Here is an 18,706-nt window from a genome sequence, read left to right as displayed (position 1 = left end):
TGAAATTAAAACATTTTATTTGGCTGGGCAGTGGTGCTGAGCATGTCTTTAATGTCAGCACTGAGGAGACGGCAGAGGGCGGAGGGCAGAGGGCAGAGGGCAGAGGGCAGGCAGGAGGCAGGAGGCAGGAGGCAGGAGGCAGGAGGCAGGAGGCAGGAGGCAGGAGGCAGGAGGCAGGAGGCAGGAGGCAGGAGGCAGGAGGAGGCAGGAGGCAGGAGGCAGGAGGCAGGAGGAGGCAGGAGGCAGGAGGCAGATCTCTGAGTTTGATGTTAGTCTGGTCTACAAAGCGCATTCCAAGACAGCCAGGGTCACACTGAGAAACTCTGTCTCCAAAAAAATTAAAAATTAAAAAAAAAACAACCCAAAAGTTATTTTTGATTTTTTCCCCCTGTAGACTGGTTCATATCCAATTTCAGCAGAACCAACAGAAGACACTCAAGACACTTGGATTATTATTTTAAAAAGTAGTAAAAAAGATTTTATTTTCTATCATATGTATGGATGTGTCTGTGACTGGACAGCAGTGCTGGCTCTGAACTCCTCTGCAGGCGCAGCACACACTCTTAACCTCGGAGTCATCTCTCTAGCTCCTAGTTGACAGTATTTTTTTTTAAAGGCATGTGGCAGGTAAATCTGGAGTTTGAAGACAGCTTGTACTATAACAAGTTCCAGGCCAGCCTGGGTTACACAGGGCAACCCTATTAAAAACAGGTTTATACCTAGTTTCGGTTTTGGAATGTGAGCTCGGAACAGCCCTTGTAGGAGTGCAGTAAAAAGCCTGGGTGATACTTAATTCCCCAGAGAGCAACTCACACCTTGCTTGGTGATGTCAGTGTGCTGAGCCTGGGTGTGCCAGGTTCCCCTCATCCCTCTACACCACTAGCTTTTTTTCTCCCCAAACAACCAGACAGAAGTCTGACTTCGGCTCAGTTGTGGGCTTGAGGGAGAGACAGCTCTTGCTTTCATTCCAGGGGCCTGAAAAGATGACTCTCCCCAGCCTAGGTGTCTGCTGCTCCCACACCAGGCAGGGAAGGGCTGTGCCAGGCACTGGCACCTGTGGAATCCTGGGGGCGTTGGCTGGTGGGCGGAGTGCCTTCTTCATGACCCTCCTTTGCAGCTCATCCCCAGATTTCATCACAGAGCCACTCCGTTCCAGAGCCCTTCGATGTATTATACACATTGCTGTATTATACTTCAGGCCCTTAGCTCCCAGTCTTCTTTCCCAAGAGCAGAGAGGGAGGCACATGTTTCTGGAGTGATGGAGATGTGACTGCCAAGGGTCGGGAGGTGGACAGGTTAAGTTCCTCATCTTTCTAAGGTCTTTAAAACTGTATGAAGAAGAGCTGGAGAGACGACTCAGTGGTTAAGAGCATTTGCTGCTCTTGCAGAGGACCCGGGTTCTGCTCTCAGCTCACAACTGCCTATAACGTCAGTGCAAGAGATTCAGAGACCGTCTTCTGGCCTCCATGGGCGTCAGGCACACACAAGCACACACACAGATGCAGGCAAAGCACTCATACACATAAAATGAAATTTAAAAAACCCAAAAAACCAAAAAACAACAAAAACCCAGACAACTGAGGACATGTAGTCTGCTCTATACATTAGATCACACCGTATTCTTTTAAAAGGCAGGTTTCACGTAGCCCAGGCTGGCCTCACACTCACATGTAGCACAGGGTGACCTGCCTCATGCTGAATGAGAGGTGAGCAGCATAGCACATGGTTTCTGTGGTACTAAAGATGCAGCCCAGGGCTCTGTGCACTCTGGGCAAGCGCTGCTCTCCATGAGGTACATCTGTGGGCCTGCAGCATATTCTTGTCTTTATATTTATTATTTTTAGAACTTTGTATATGAGCAGTGTAACCATATTCTCCTCTGTCCCCATCCCCCTATCATCTGCAAATTTATAACCTTTAGCAAGGTTTATAGCGTGGTTCTCAACCTTCCTAAAGCTGTGACCCTTTAATAGAGTTCCCTGTGTTGTAGTGACCCCCAACCCCAAATAAAATTATTTTCATTGTTTCTTCATAACTGTAATTTTACTGAATTGTAACATAAATATTGATATGCTGGATATCTGATCTACAGTCCTGTCGTTTGAGACCCACAAGCTGAGAACCACTTGTTAAGAGGCAAGGCCACCTTTCACCAGGTACCCTGGCCAGGCACCTGGGAAGACTCTTCTGGCATATATTCTTGGTCTGAGTGACACTGGCTCACTGGTGTGGCTTCGTGTCTAGCTTGGAATCTATGAAGGCCAGGGAAGCTGAGTCTGGAATTTGCCATCCCTATCAAAGGCTACCCCGTTTTCTTCTGTGGGTGTTAAGTGTGACAAGGAAACCTCCTTTCACAAGGAGGGCAGTCAAGGCCTCCCCCAGACCTTCCAATGGCTTGGTCTGAGGAGATGATGCCTGGACAGCGGGGCTTCCATTCCTGGGCAGCCTGGAGGGCTGGCATGCCTGGGATCCTCGGCCACCCAGGATCTTGGAGACAAGTGTCTCTTCACATCCATCACCTGCAGCTGGTGGCTGGTGGAGACCCGGAAGCCAGTGGGTCCTTGGACAACGTGATGGTCACAGCTTGGGAAGAAAGCCATCTTCATTTCCTGATGGACTGGCTGCCTGTAGGAGAGAAGCCAGAGCCACATGCCCGTGCCAAGTGGTTTCTGCTCAGAACCCCTCTATCCCGTACAGTTCCTTCTGTCAATCTGCCAAACAGAGTAATGAGAACTTTTTCTCCCAGGTCCTGGCTCTGTGGCCCGCCCAGGTCTTTCCTCACAGGAAGCAGGCCACCTGGTCGGTTTGTTCAGCATGCCTCCTGGCAACAACTTACTGTTTGCTGAGTTCATTGGACATATCAAATCTACCACTCAGAGACTGTACTCCAGGCTTGGGCTATGTGATGCCATTGGATGTGGAGTGTAGCCAGCTATCAGCTATGGGGTGTTGTTATTATTGTGATTATTATTAACTGAGGCTCCCTAACCCTGTGCGGCCTGAAACTCCAGGGTCAGAGAGGCCTGACTGCTCTCCTCCTGGCTAGGTGTTCTCATGGCCCCGTGGCACTGCCTCTGAGTTTGGGAGGAAGGAGCCTGACCTGAACCTCTGCTTTACCATTTCCAGAGGGGATAGAGAGAGCCCGTGGTGGCTCAGCCATGGCCCCTTACCTGGACAGAATGTCAGGGCCTGGCCAGGGATGGGCAGAGACAAGAGGTGTCTGTACCAGAGGTGGCGACTTGGTACTGCTTGACATCTTTGCTCTAGACTTTTGTTCTCCTTGTTGTTAGGAAAGCCCTTGGGAAAGATCTACCAGCTGGGGTGGAGATCAGTCAATGGGCTGAGGCTGAAAGATGCTGAGGAAGATGGAGAGGCTGGGTTTGAGCAGAGGTCCCACCAGGAGGTGGATCTCAGTTCTACACCAATCTTACACAGTTGAGCTAGGTCAGTTGGCCATTGTGGGAATCCTATTTCTAAGAGACAAGACCCTCAGGGTGTTACACTACCAGCGTATACACTAGCGGCTGACCTAAGAGCAATGAATAAACAGGAAAGGACAGGTCCCCGGGGACACAGGAAGCATCAGGAAGGGCCCTGGTTGTGTAGAGAAGGGAAATGTCCCTTTCCCATTTGCCTGGGCACTAACAGTTCACAGGCCCACATACATAATGCAGAGCCTCTAAGCACAAGCTTCCTCTGAGAATCCCAGCGAGGTGCAGGCTGACTTACTGTGCAGGCCCCTTGTGGAGGATGCGGTGGAAGCCGGGCGGCTGGCCTGTTGGGGGCCACTTGAGGAGAACTGAGGGGCCAGAGACAATGCTTTTGCCTTGAGTGGGTTCTGCTCCACGGTCTCTGGAGTACTGGGTACCTGGGGCTTGCAGGTAAAGGCTGGTACGAATTCCCTGGGAGAAAAAAACAAAAACAAAAATAAAACCATACAATCTAGAATCACAACCTTTTTGTTTTGTTTTTTGTATTATTTATTTAATTTATTTTACGTTTTTCTTAGACAGGGTTTCTCTCTGTAATATCCCTGGCTGTCCTGGAACTCACTCTATAGTCCAGGCTGGCTTTGAACTCACAGAGGTCCTCCTGTCTCTGCCTCCAGAGTGCTGGGATTAGAGGCATGTGTCACCACACCAGGCCTTTTTTTTTTTTTTTTTTTTTTTTACATTTTAAATATTTTTAGTGTTATTTATTTACATAGATGTGTGTATGTATGTGTCTGCTTATGTGCCTGAGGGCAGGGGCATCCCCTGGAGTTGAGTTACAATCAGTTGTAAGCTGCCTAATGTGGGTGCAGGGATTTGAACTCAGGTCCCGTGAAAGAACAATATATATTCTTAACCACTGAGCCATCTCTCCAGCTCCTAGAGTCAGGATAGGACTTGTGAGAGAAGGGTAGCTACTGTCTCTGGGACCTCTGACAATGTGGTGGTCATTCACAGAGGAAGAGAGAAGTAACGAGGAAGAAGGAACACCTAAGGGATTAACAGGGCAGGAAAAGGGAGGGGCCTGGGAGGATCCCTGCAGTTTATTTGAGACAGGGTCTTACTATACAGCCCTGGCTGCCCTGGAACGTGCTATGTAGACCGGGATGACCTGGAACTCACAGAGGTTCTTCTGGCTCTGCTTCTCCAGTGCTGGAATTAAAGGCATAGATGCACTACTAGGCCCCACCAAAATGTTTATATTTATGTATTTTGTGGGGGAGAGCACATGACATAGACCACCATCGACCATCTCTTCTACAATCCTGGGGATAAAATGCAGGTCATCAGGCCTGGCAGGCCTTTATCCATGTGGCCATCTCACCTGCCCACTGGTGGTGACAGTTTGGACTGCACCATCAGGGAGCTGTCAGAGGCAGAACCATAGCCCCCAAAGGGTCTGGATCACAGGCTCCTGATTCCGGGACTACAGTGTTGTAGGAGCGCTATCAGAGTTGTCCTTGTCCGGTCAGAATGTGGGTCCTGGCAGCTTGTACTGGCTAGTTTTGTGTCAACTTGACACAAGCTGGAGTTATCACAGAGAAAGGAGCTTCAGTTGAAGAAATGCCTCCATGAGATCCAACTGTAAGGCATTTTCTCTATTAGTGACCAAGGGGGGAGGTCCCCTTGTGGGTGGGACCATCTCTGGGCTGGTAGTCTTGGTTCTATAAGAGAGCAGGCTGAGCAAGCCAGTAAGGAACATCCCTCCATGGCTTTTGCATCAACTCCTGCTTTCTGACCTGCTTGAGTTCCAGTCCTGGCTTCCTTTGGTGATGAACAGCAATGTGGAAGTGTAAGCTGAATAAACCCTTTCCTCCCCAACTTGCTTCTTGGTCATGATGTTTGTGCAGGAATAGAAACCCTGACTAGGACACAGCCCTAACAAGCTAAGCATGGTCAGTAGTCCTTAGTAGGGCTATTAAAGGTAGGAGCAATAGTGAAAAGCAAAGAAAGATTTACTTAATATGGTCATAATATGGGAACAAATAAAAAGGACCAGTGGACACCCAAAACTCTGAGCCTGTCTACAGGGTCCTGATGTGGTTTTCTTTAAACAGAGGGCAAGAGGTTTACATAGTTAAGCAGTTCTGGTCAAGGAGTGGTCCTGTCCATCACCACTCCCCTGTCAGCTCCGGTCTCTCTTGCAAGGTGGTCTGAAGGTTGCCAGAATCTCTTCCTGGGAGAACTACTAATTCTTTGGGGACCATTGTCTCAATGGTCTGGAAGGCACAAGTGTCTCAAAATAGATTTTAAAATGGGGCTGGGGAGAAGGGAGAGGGACGTACACACACTCTCGCACATGCATGCACACGAGTAGATACATGTGAAAAGATAAAGGTCTCCGCATTAGTGACTGACAGTGCAGGTATGGCTGGCTATTGTAATGGTTGCTTATTCTGAAGGGTTGGGAATGCCTGCCAGGGTCACCTAGCAGCCAAGAGTGGCTAAGACAAAGCAGCTGTAGTCAGCCAGGTTGGCTCGCCATAACCTTCAGGCTAGAGTAAGGACTGGTCCATCTAGATCCACGAGTGTGTCCTTACTGGGCTAAGGAAGACAGGCAGCCCCTAGAAACAGGTAAAGTTGAGGAGACAGTCTTCTCGGGCAGAGAAGTACACAATGCTCTAACACACCTACACTTTGAAGGGTGTGGCGTCGGATTTCTACCCAGAATGGGAAGGCAGACATAGCCAGGTTGTCCAGCTTCTCCCAGTGCAGAGATTTGCTTCCACAGCACAAGGGAGCTAATTTGAGGAGTGGTAGGCAGGAAAGTTTTGCTGATACTGTGACGTTGAATCCTCAAAGAGCCCTGCCACGCAGGTGTTCCTTTTTAGCAGATGTAGACTGAGGGTCCAAAGTTCAGGAAGCTTCCTGAGCTCATGGGCAGGCAGTGACGCCAGGAGCGGAGACCAGTCGCTTCCCAGCTGTCTCCCACTAACTCCCCACAGCTCAGTGTCCTCAGACCAGCACTCTGCAGTCTGGGTTCCACTGTCTCCCAGAAATGGCCTGGGGCTGGGCAGAGCGCTCCCAGACCATCCTGTCTTGCAGTCACAAATAGTGACACACACACATTGAACTCTGTTTTCTCATCTTGAGAGCCCGGCTCTCACTATTTACAAAAAGTGTCCATTTTCCTGTGTCTTAAAGTAGTGAAGACCGGGGACTATCAAACTCAATGTCACCATTAAACGAGCTCACTCCATACCGGCTTACACACAGCACACCAACTGCAGTCTTCTCTGTCCTAAGTGCGTGCCTTAGAGTGTGAGGTACACATGGTTTGTGTATCCAGATGGGTTCGAGCTTGCAAACGGGGGCTCTTAAACTAGTATAGAGATGGGAAGAGACCGTGGGACCCATCACCCCCACCCCCAATAGCAGTGGTGGATATGTTCCCTGTTGAGATGTGAAACTCGGGACCATAGAAAGCAGGAGACACTCTTCCTAGAGAGCCTCAGGGCCTGCTCTGCCCTGCTTGGGCTGGTGACTGAGCTTGAAAAAGCTGCTCCATCTGTAAAATGGTTAAACATGGAGGCTGGGAGGTGGCCCGGAGGTTAAGAGCACCTCTTGCAGAGGTCTTGGGTTCAGTTTTCAGCACCACATCAGGAAGTTCATAACTACCTGTCACTCCAGCTCTATGGGGATCTGACACCTCTAGCATTTTTGGGCATCTGAATTCTTACACGCACAGTCGCACATATACACATATAATTAAAAATAATAAAGACAGCCAGCCGTGGTGGCACCTGCCTTTGGTCTCAGCACTCGAGACAGACACAAGCAGATCTTTGTGAGTTTGAGGTCAGCCTGGTCCACATATCAAGTTCCAGGTCAACCAAGGCTACAATAGTAAGACCCTGTCTTTAAAAAAGTTTAAAGAACATTGAGGCTGCATTGGAGTCCCAGGCATAGGCATCCCATAAACGAGGGTTACAATCTTGGGAGTTTCTTAGGAGGAAACTGTGGCCTTATTTTTTTTTTTTAAGTTTATTTTTACCTCTATAACTGTCTGGCTATCTACCTATATATCTTGAGACAGGATCTTGTTTATCTACCTACCTAATACTTATATATCTATTTAGATACTATATGTGTGTGTGTATGTACATATATATTCTGATTTTGTTATTGCTGGCACAACACTTAATTTTTTAAAAAAGATTTATTTATTTATTTATCTTATATATGTGAATACACTGTAGCTGTCTTCAGAACAGGGCATGGGGTCCCATCACAGATGGTTGCAAGCCACCATGTGGTTGCTGGGAACTGAACTCAGGACCTCTGGAAGAGCAGTCAGTGCTCTTAACCACTGAGCCATCTCTCTAGCCCCCACACCACTTAATTTTTAAATTGCGGTAAAATACACACACATGTCCAGTGTGTCAACCATCTGAAGGTGTAGTCTCACTTAGAGAAGGTATGACTATGAAGCAAGCAGAGTTACCCAGGTCAACAACACAGAAAGAAGTGAAAATTGCCTTTGTGAGCCACACGAGTCCTGCAATGGCAGAGACACAGCTGGTGCTGTACCCCTGGACCTGTCCTCTGTCAAGTCCGGAGGCAGACTGGCCAGTCCAGGCATTCAGGCTGGAGCCAGGCCTCAGCGGCTGCAGAGGCTAACCAGTAGTGACGCTGTGAGTCACGGACGTGGAGCCAGGGCTCAGCAGAGGTGATAGGCAGAAGACATGGAGAAGGGAGAGAAGGGCCCAGACATCAGGGTGCAGGGAGCTGTGCCCTCCCGGCAACAGGAGAGGACACTGGCCTTCCGCCGCAGAGGGAGTCAGAGGAGATGGCTGTCTCTCCGTGTCAAGTGGGCTTGAGGACAGGACCTGGGTTTCCCCAGTGTAGTGGGATTAAAGCAGATACTCCGACTGAATCAAATCGGAACTTATCGGCTGGGACTTAGCTAACTAATTGCCTGGGAGCCTGACCGACAAGAGATTACCTTATGCCAGTAAAAGTAAGGATGTGAGCAGGAAGCTTTTGGACTGAACTCGCTCCCTCCCTGGATTTCCTGCAGGCCCCACCTTCACAAGAGTCCACAGCTTAACTCTCTCTCTCTGTCTAGATAGGTGTAATGTCTTTTGGAAGAGCTTTGACTCACATTGTACGACAGCCATTGGAACTCTGCTAAGTAGCTCACCACCTTCCTGGGTCAGGGAAAGATTCCTCAGGCAGGAGCTCCCTCTGGCTGGCCCTTCCTACCAGCAGAGGAGGACTGAAGGCCTGCTGGAACATCAGGGAGGCAGCCCTTGGTAGCGCCCAAGACCCCACCCCCTCCCCCTTCCGCCAAAGCTCTCCAAGTCTTGGTTGGTGCTGCAAGAGGAGGGTGTGTTGGCAAGGAGTTGTCCTCAACTTCTGTAGGGGTGATGGAATGGGCACTGCCAGATGCAGAGCAGCCTCTGGGCTCCCCCTGCCCCCATGGTGAGCTAACTGCCTAGAGCTGGAGCCAGGAAGTGGCCCTGGGTGGATAGAGAACAGCCGGACTAGGGTACATTAGAGTAGGCAGGCAGAAAGGAAGTCCAGGAGGGCACTCACCCAGGACTTACAGAAAGTCATTTGCTTCGGGAACACATGGCAGTAGGACGTATGTGTTCATTGGGAGGTGCCCCGAAGATAGGCAGGAATTTATTAGGGTGCTGTTTATCAATGGGGACATTGTGCTGGCAGAGAAGAGCAATACAAGACACCAGAGAGATTACATCTTCACTTGTAATTGGAATGCTGCTGAGTCACCCCAGCAGCTGAGCACCCCAGCAGAGGATCCCATGTCCTCTCCTTATGCAGGAAGACACAAAGGAGGCGCTTAGGGGCTGTTCTCTGCTCAGTAGGTTTGGAACCGGCTCTTGGTTGCTGCTACAGACACTTCGTCCTGAGAATAATGAGACCTAGACAGTGGTGGAGATAGGTGGGGAACAGGAGAGAAGAAAGCACACCAAGTGAAGGCAGGTGTCTGATGGCCACCAACAGTCCACATGTGTGCTCCCAAGATACTGGGCTCTCCTCTCCTGCTATCCTCGGCCTCTGATTCCAAAAGTGTCGCTTTTAGCTGGATGTACTAAATACTGTGTCTTGAACTGCCACGTTATCTGGAGAGGCACATGAGGGAAGGGGAAGAAAACATATACAGAAACTCGAGAGATGGCTCAGCGGTTAAGAGCACTGACTGCTCCTTCAAAGGTCTTGAGTTCAAATCCCAGCAACCACATGGTGGCTCACAACTGTAATGAGATCTGACACCCTCTTCTGGAGTGTCTGAAGACAGCTACAGTGTACTTATGTATAATAATAAATAAATCTTTAAAAAAAAAAAGAAACTTTCTTCTCATACTTAAAAAAACTGCAGCAACTGGGCATGGTGGTGCACGCCTTTAATCCTAGCACTCGAGAGGCAGAGGTAGGTGGATCTCTGTGAGTTCAAGGCTAGCCTGGTCTACAGAGCGAGTTCTAGGAAAGAGTGTGTCTCTTTTATCTGAAATGCTTGGGATAGAAGTATTTTGGATTTAATTTTAAAAAATTTTGGAATATATGCATAGGAATAATGAAATATCTTGGGAACAGGATCCAAGGCTTTTTTCTGAGGTGGGGTCTCATTATGTAGACCAGGCTGACCTTGAACTCACAGATTCACCTGCTTCTGCTTCTTGAGTGCTGGGAGCAAAGATGTGCATCACTATGTCTGTCCGTGTAGGATCCAAGTCTCTCTTCTTTATGTGCATGTGTGAGGCTATGTATGTATGTATGTATGTATGTATGTATGTATGTGCACCACATGTGCCTGGCCTCAGAGGTCAGAAGAGCCTGTTCGAGTCCCTGGAGCTGGGTTATATATGGTAGTGAACTGCTTGAGGTGGGTGCTTCAAACTAGAGCAGCAGAAAGTCCCGAGGAGAAGCTGCACCTTCTACTGAATGCTCTCCATTGACAGCTTAGAATGTCAGTGGCTGTGGAGAGGTTAGAGTAACACAGGTCTAACCCAGTGTCTCTTGGGCTCTTCAGCCCTGGAAACAGCCATTCCTTGCCCAGTCCACATCTGATCTAGTATCCTAAACAAATGGATACAACTTTTTGGTATGTATTGACCACATTCTCGTTCTCACCCACTACAGAGCAGAGTCCCTGCATCGCAGCAGAAGCCTGCAGTAGAGGCACCCTGTCCACGGTAACCACTTCCTATACGTTTCCATCAATGTATTTGAAAAGTGCCTTGGTTTAGGACTTTCTATGTTCTGTTACTATAAAAAGCACCATCAGACTATTACCTCGTTGGTACACTGAATTTGGGTGGGCGTGGTCTGAGTTTCTTGGCCAGGGCCACTCATGTTTGACTCTGTAATAAACTCTATTCCCCTTGAGAGGAGCACTGTGGCTTGATGTCATAAGCAGCAAGTGCTCTGAGTTACTGCGTCATCTCCCCAGTCCCAGGACCACATCTTATTGCAAAATTTCATTTATGCCACCAGGGATGATGGTGTGCACCTATAATCCCAGCACTAGATGGGCAGGAACAGGCAGCTCTCAATGACTTCAAGGTCAGCCTGGTCTTCATAGTGAGTTTTAGGCTAACCAGAGCTACTTAGTGAAACCCTGTCTCAAAAAATAAAACAAAACAAAAAACAAAGAATCATTATGCTTCATGTGTGCATTATATAAATAAATATAATCTGAATGTAATTTTATAGTTTTTAAAGATGGGGTCTTGCCAGGCCTAATGAAAAGTGCCTATAATGCCAGTACTGGGGAGGCTGGGGCAGGAGGGCAGCTGGAGCTTGAGGCTTGCCTGGGATAAACAGTGAGACTCTGCCTCAAAGCAAAGAACTATACAAACAATAACAAAACCAAAACACAAAAATACCAAGTGTAGCTATGTAATTTGAGCTAACCTGGAACTTTTGTACCATGGGCACGCGTATGTGTGCGTGTGCCTGCGTGCGTGCGTGTGTGTGTGTGTGTGTATGCATGTATGCGTGTGTGCATGCATGCATGTGTGTGTATGTGTGTATGCATTTGCGGGTGCGTACACAGTGTATATGTTCATGGATGAATGCAGGTGCATGCCCACTGGGAGACCAGAAGATGAGAGTATGTTTCCTGTTCTATCTTTTCCACTTTATCCTCCAGATACTGGGTCTCTCACTGAACTTGGAGCTCACAGTTTTTGTTGTTAGTTTTGTTTTTGTTCTTGGCTACAATGGCCAGCTAGCAAGTCCCAGCAATCCTGTCTTCTCCTCCCTCCTCCCCAGCATGGAGTTAACAGGTGTACAAAGCCACACCTGCCTTTTACAGGGGAGCTGGGAACCCAAACTCAGGTCTTTATTGTGGTATAGTCCTACCCACTGAACTATCTCCAGCCCTATGCCTGGCTCTCTTGGTGTTCCTGTCTCTGCCTCCTAAGTACTGGGATGACCAGCCGCGCTATTTGCAAAGCATAAATGGTTCCATCCTGCTTCAAACGGCTCTTAATTTTTTTCTTTTCTTTTCTTTCTTTCTTTCTTTCTTTCTTTCTTTCTTTCTTTCTTTCTTTCTTTCTTCCTTCCTTCCTTCCTCCCTCCCTCCCTCCCTCCCTCCCTCCCTCCCTCCCTCTCCCTCTCTCTCTCTCTCTCTCTCTCTCTCTCTCTCTCTCTCTCTCTCTCTCTCTCTCTCTCTTTCTTTCTTTCTTTCTTTCTTTCTTTCTTTCTTTCTTTCTTTTTTTGGTTTTTCGAGACAGGGTTTCTCTGTATAGCCCTGGCTGTCCTGGAACTCACTTTGTAGACCAGACTGGCCTTGAACTCAGAAATCCGCCTGCCTCTGCCTCCCAAGTGCTGGGATTAAAGGCGTGCATCGCCACGCCCAGCTCTAATTTTTTTCTTAAGAATAAACCAGATGTGGGTGCTTTGCACATCTCTATCCCAGCCCTTGGGAGACTGAAGCATCAGAATTCTCGATATCAAAGCTAGCCTGGGCTACATAGTAAGATCTTAGGTAGTCAGGGCTACACAGTAAGGCCCCATCTCAAAAAACTAAACAGGGGGCTAGGAGCTTATCAGGGGAAGTGCCTATTATTTAAGTGTGACTGGAGTTTGAATCCCTAGGAGCCACATAAACATAAATGCCAGGTAGTCATGGTGACCCACCCGCAACCAAGCTTTGTATGCAGGAGACAGAGATGGAAATCCCTGAAGTGAACCAGCTGGCTAGACCACCTGAATGGAAGAGCTCTGGGCTCAACTGAGACCCTGAATCAGCATATAAAGTAGAAACCAAGCAAGGAGGCCAGCTGATATTAACTTCATGGCCCACAGGGGCAAGCATGCATACAAGAATAAGGCCCTGACCCCTTTCCAAAAATAAAAAATATATATATAAAAATAAAGAATCAAGTTCCACTTAACTATAAAGCCAGTTTTCAAAAATTTAAAATTTTGCAGCATTTTGGATTTCCGACTTTTAGATTAGGGATGTTTAAGCTATATTTATAAAACACTCATTTCCTGTCTTGAACTCTGCATCTGCAGAATCCCCCCTCCCACTCAGCTACTGTTACTTCCTCACATGTCAACCCGTGGTGGCAGGTCTAAAGGTGATGGGAAGGCGAGAGGCAATCAAGGAGATCTTCTTAGGTACAGCCAGCCAGGAAGCAGCCAGTAAACAATCCAAGGAACAAGCAAGCCCCCTTTGTTGGGACTGGGTGTTAATTGGGGTGATACCTCTGCCCAGTGCATTCCTCATGCTTACTCTATCTTTTAAAACATTTCATTTATTTTGTGTGTATGTGTGTAGGTGTGAAAGCCAGTGTGTGGAGACATTCACTCCTACCATGTGGGTCTGGGGGATGGAACTCAGGTTGGGCAGCAGGTGCCTATACTCAGGGACCCATCTTATCGGTTCCATTTTTGAACTTTGGAGCAGGTTCTTGCTATGTAGCCCAGGTTGGCCTTGAACTTGCAGCCTGGTATAATAAATGTATTTTATATTTTAAAGTCATCAATGTTTCTTCAGTGACTTAAGGCTGGGAATTTGAAGGAGCTTGTAGAAAGAAGATGGGCCTGGTGAGATGCCTCAGCAGGGAAAGATGCTTGTTGCTCAAGATTGGTGACCTGAGTTCAATTCCCAGAAACTACACAACAGGAGAAGGCAAGAACCAACTCCGCAAAGTTGTCCTTTGACTTTCATACGTGTAGTATGCCTGACACACGTCCTAACCCCACGTTATGCACATATACAAGCAAATTATGTAGTTTAATTTTTTTTCCTTAGGAAAAAAGGAAAGTTTTTCTATGGAAGAGGAAGAGACAGTGGAAGAAGGGACAGTAAGCTTTGAACTTTATTTCTGGCTCCTCCCAAAGCAATATGTTAGCAAGTCTAGGTCTTGGAAAGTACTGGGAAGGAGCCTGTGTGGCAACTGTGTCCAGATGCTCCCAGCCCATTTGGGCCAGTGGAGCAGCATCAGCATCCAGTGTCTCCAGAGCTGTGGCTTCCTGGACACCCCCCCCCCTTCTGGGGTGAGGTACTGTCCCTATCCCAAAGACAGAGACAAATGCTCTCTGCCAGCCCTGCTTTCCTGTCTCCTATGTACTCATCCAAAAAATGCCTTCTGACAGCCAGGAATGGGGACACAGTGGCAGCCACCCATCTGAGCTATCTCTGAGGATGGTGGCAGTCAGCTGTGGCCATCTGACAGCACATCTGGCCCCTTGACACTGGAAGAAGGACTGTAGCTGCCCTAAGCCTGTGGTCAGGGGTGTGACCTGTCTTTGTGGTTAGGTAGGAGGGAAGGGTGCTTTGTTGAGATCCACAAGGGGGTTGAGCTGAGAGGCCGGGCCAGCAAAGAAGGGGTTGGGAGGGAAATAATATTCCTGGAATGGTCAGAGGGGAGGGGAAGAAGGGACAGTGTTCACTTCCCTCTTCCCACCCTATCCTCTCTTGTATAGAACCCCCCACATCTAGAAAGAGCTGAATTCTGTGACTCGCATAATGAGGGCAACTCCATGGGGCATCTGTGCCCAGCGGAAGCTCAGAGGCCAGCTGGGTGTAGTGAGGGCGTTTCCAGGAGAGACTTGTGGAGGCCCGCCACTGTGAGAATGGCTATTTTAGGGGAAAGGGCTGTCCTGAGTGGTAAGCTTCGGAAATGAGTTCTGCATTTACAGGAAGAAAGAGGCCCCAGCACAGGAAGGGCAAATTTGGCCTAGTGCGTGAGCAAGGACTGTCCCCCTAAGACTGGGACTGTCCCCCTATGTTCCTTAATTTTGATCCTACCCTCACTATAGGAAACCCAGAGCCAAGGAGGCTCTGAGCTGGTGGACAAGCTCCTCTAAGAGCAGGCAGGAGGGCCATGGCAGACTGGCCAGAGAGGTAGAGCCATGCACTGCAGACACCACAAGAGAGGCGCTTCTGTTTACCCAAGATGCCACTGGAGGTAGGGGGTCCTGCAGACACTAGGGTGCTCATTGAAGGCGTGGATGGCAGCACCTCCTAGTCTATTAGGACGGCCCATGAGGCCTCAGCCTCATTCCTCCAGTGGAGTTTGAGAGCCCATGCTCACCCAACACACTAGCTTTATTTCAGAGCTAGAGACTGAATGCCCCCTCTTGAAGTTGCTCTGTCTGTAGGTTATGTGTGGTCAGGAGGTCTGGAGGGCAGGAAAGGGACAAGGTAGATCCATCCCTGAGGTTTCCTCAGGTCTGAAGTGGCTTGCAAGGCCTTCAGAGGGGTGCTTTGAGGTTGTGAAAGGCAGCAGCAATAGAGGAACGAAACAACTTCTTTGGTTTTACTCCAGGGTCCAGCTTCTGTCTGTGGCCTCTGACCTTATTTCTGAACCGTTTGCTAACGTCATTTTTGATCTCTCTCCAATCTATCTCACCTGTAAGAGCCTGCTGCACCCCGAAACACTCCCAGCGACTTTCCTTTCCTTCCTTTCTCCCTCCCTCCCTTTTTTCCTCTCTCCCTCCTTCCCCTCCCCTTTCCTTTATCCTGACCACATCTTTTTATGTGGCCCAGGTTGGCATCAAACTCCTGATCCTCCTGCCTCAGCTTCCTGTGGGCTCCAATTATAGGTGTTCACCATTAGGTTTGGCGTCTTAGCAATTCTTAAAACCATGTCCTCAGCGGCAGGTAGAGCTCTGTGGGCATGAGTCATGGTCAGGCTGGCCAAGGGTACACAGTTAGAGCCTGTTTAAAAAATCAAATCTAACCAAACCAAGCCAAACTCAAATCCAAACCAAACCCAGACCAAAACCAAAACCAACAGCATGAACATCTTTTTCTGGGTTGACAATGCTGGCTCTCAGATAGGAGGTCCTGACTGTCCCTGATCTCTGACACATTGACGGGTCATCAGATATTCCCACTGGGCATATTTACCTTGTGTCAGACCCCAGAGGAGCCTCTTTCACTTCTGTTAACATACACGAGCCCTCAATTCTAAGATTCCACGTATCAGCACTTGGGAGGCACAGGCAGGCAGATCTCTGTAAGTTTGAGGCCAGCCTGGTCTACAGAGTAAGTGCTGGGATATCCAGAGCTACACAAAGAAATCCCGTCTCTAAAAACATTTGAAGGAAAAAAAAAAAAAAGGTACCGTATATCCAGCCTGTGGGGGTTGATCCTGGGGGCCTGATGTCTAAAAGGAATACCAGGCTCATGACATCCTACCTGGTGATGTGTCCACTGCTTGGGTCCTGGGTCATCTCCCTTGGCCAACCGAGGGCTGCTGTGGGAACCAAGCGAGACTTCTGATGTCCAGCTGGTGACCACTCTCTTGGCTTGTGATCCATAACTGCTGGGGAGAAGACAGAGCCCAGTACACACCTGCCCTGGAGTCTCCAAGGACTTTCCTGGGGTGCACAGGCAAGACAGGCGCAACCCCAGACTCCTGCATGCCAGCTTCCGGGCCCTGGTCATCATGGGCTTGGGCTTACTGACCCCGCAGCTTGGGATCCTGCAGACGGGTGGGGGTGGGGGGCACAGTGTGGGAACCTCTGCCCCTTCCTGTGCACCCCTCAGTCCCCTCTCAGTCTGCCTCTGGGGAAGCCAATTGTCACAGGACTGTTTCCCTGGGCTCTACTCAAAGCTGGGAAGCATATTTGTTTACTAAAAACAAATACAACTAGGTCTCCTATACTTGAAATTGCTAAATCTGGTGGCTTTATATGTATAGAAATGGAGCAGGGTACTCATGTGCCTGAGGAGCCACCATCAGGTTGAGGCCTCGGCGTGCTCACAGGGCTAGCAAGTGGTCATGGGCACATTCAGGCTGCCAGGGCATCACAACATTATGCAGAGCTTCTGTGGAGGCCTGGGGATGGGCCCATATTGTCTCCGTTTCAAAGACATATACCCATTCTCTGGCCTGGTTACTGCCAGGGTGGCAATTTAACAGGAAGTGGGCTTGCTTCTTCTAGTCCAGCTTTTCAACTGGTCCAGTCTTTCTAGTCTCCACATAGAAAACACCTCCATCCTCATCCTGAGGTATAACTAGTCAATTTCTCCCTCCCTCCCTCTCTCCCTCCCTCTCCCCCACTTTCTCTTTCTCTCCATGGCAACATGGTTTGTCTGTGTAGCCCTGGGTGTCCTGTAACTTGTCCTGTAGACCAGGCTGGCCTACACAGATCCCCCTGCCTCTGCCTCCCAGTGCTGGGATTAAAGGTGTTCGCCACCACCTAGTCAATGTTTTTAATTTTTAGATTTTCTCTTCTTTATATTAACTATAAAGGAACATGCTCTGTATTTCCCCTCAAATTCAGAGCAAGAGGCTTTTTTATTGACCCAAGCAAGAAATCCATCTCTGATATGGCACGTAAAAGGGAATTTGGTCTATAGTCTCTCTGGGCCTGGAATTTTCTGCTTCTGCCTCTTCTCCGAGAGACCATGGCTGGGTGTGTCTGTGCTCTCTGATCAGTATGCTGGAACTTAGGGAGACAAAGGCTTTGCGCACTGAGTAAACCCGAATGGACACACACCAGGTGCAGGCTCTGCACCAGAATACTTCCACTCACAGTTTTCCAAGGGTATCACGAGGGCAGGAAAGACCTCCAGGACCCGGGCTTCCTGGGGTCAGGCTACAGGGACAGCATAATGACAGCAGCAGAGAGGACATGGGTGAGTCCCTGCTGAGGCTCTCAGTCCATCCTTCCTGTGATAGTCGATCTTTGTTGTTTGTTATTTTTTACTTTTTTTGTTTATTTTTTTATAGGTATATGTGTGTGCTTGTGTGTGCCTTCATAGGTCAGAAGGCATCCGATTCCCTGGAACTGGACTTTATAGGGGGTTGTGAGCCACCCTGTGAGTGCTGGGAATCTAACCATCTAAGCCAGTCTAGTTTTTTGGGGTGGTGGTGATGATGATGATTGAGATAGGTTCTCTAAGGCCTAGAACTCACTATGTAGACCAGGCTGACTTGGAACTTAAGAGATCTGCCTGCCACTGCCTCCTGAGTGTTGACATCAAAGGTGTGCATCACTGTCGCCTGGCTCTGATGGTTAGCTTTAGTTACCAATTGGACAGTCTATAATCACATGGGCAGGGAGTCCCAATATGGGTGTGTCTAGATCAGGTTGCCTGTGGGCAAGTGTGAGAGGATCCCTGATTGACAGGAAGACTCTCCCACTCTGGGTGGAACCATTCCCTGGGCGGGGTACCCTGGATTGTATTAGAGTGCAGAAAACAAGCTGAAGATTAGCATGTATGCATACTGTATGACTAGCTGCTTCCAGTTCCTCTTCCTTGACTTTTTTTTAAAAAAAGATTTATTTATTATTATATCTAAGAACACTGTAGCTGTCTTCAGATACACCAGAAAAGGGTGTCAGATCTCATTACGGATGGTTGAGAGCCACCATGTGGTTGCTGGGATTTGAACTCAGGACCTTCCGAAGAGCAGCCAGTGCTCTTAACCACTGAGCCATCTCTCCAGCCCTTCATTGACTCTCTTACAATGGTGATTTATAATCAGAAATTGTGAACCAAGCAAACCCCCTTTTAGCCTTAAGTTGCTCTTGCCAAGGTATTTTATTGCGGCAACTACAGCAGCTGACCTTTCCTGTCATTTCCCCATCACGTGCTACACTGTGGACTCTGGGAGCTCACCTAAGTGACAGGTGTACCTCCTCTGTGGCAAGTCCACTTCAGACAGTGCTGGCATCTGCTCACTTGTGTTTTAAAGGTAAGATCCTCAGGATGTAGCCATTGCTGGACCTGATACTCATTCGTTATGTAGGCTAGTATGGTCTGGAACTTGCGG

The 18,706-nt window shown here is 48.6% G+C and overlaps 1 protein-coding gene across 14 annotated transcripts in view; it reads right to left on the bottom strand.

Annotated features, from left to right (window-relative positions):
- Armc9 (armadillo repeat containing 9) overlaps positions 1-18,706 on the bottom strand; it is a 123,556-nt gene continuing 104,850 nt past the window's right edge. For 3 of the 14 annotated variants that reach the window (XR_001778466.2, XM_006529956.4, NM_030184.2), the window contains 3 exons: positions 16,120-16,243; positions 3,730-3,902; positions 1-2,625 (listed from right to left, as the gene is read on the bottom strand). Coding sequence is in view for 9 of the 14 variants with exons in the window: in XM_006529956.4 (XP_006530019.1) it covers positions 2,603-2,625; positions 3,730-3,902; positions 16,120-16,243 (320 nt within the window). In the remaining 5 variants the exon portion in view is untranslated. Of the gene's footprint in view, positions 3,357-3,729; positions 3,903-9,189; positions 9,380-16,119; positions 16,247-18,706 lie in introns of those variants that run through there. The other 11 variants (XM_006529952.4, XM_006529954.3, XR_387199.4 and 8 more) reach the window with 10 other exon arrangements.

The sequence above is a fragment of the Mus musculus genome, chromosome 1 (genome assembly GCF_000001635.26).
Source record: "Mus musculus strain C57BL/6J chromosome 1, GRCm38.p6 C57BL/6J".
Lineage (NCBI taxonomy): Eukaryota > Metazoa > Chordata > Mammalia > Rodentia > Muridae > Mus > Mus musculus.
This window is presented reverse-complemented; position numbering and strand designations above follow the sequence as displayed.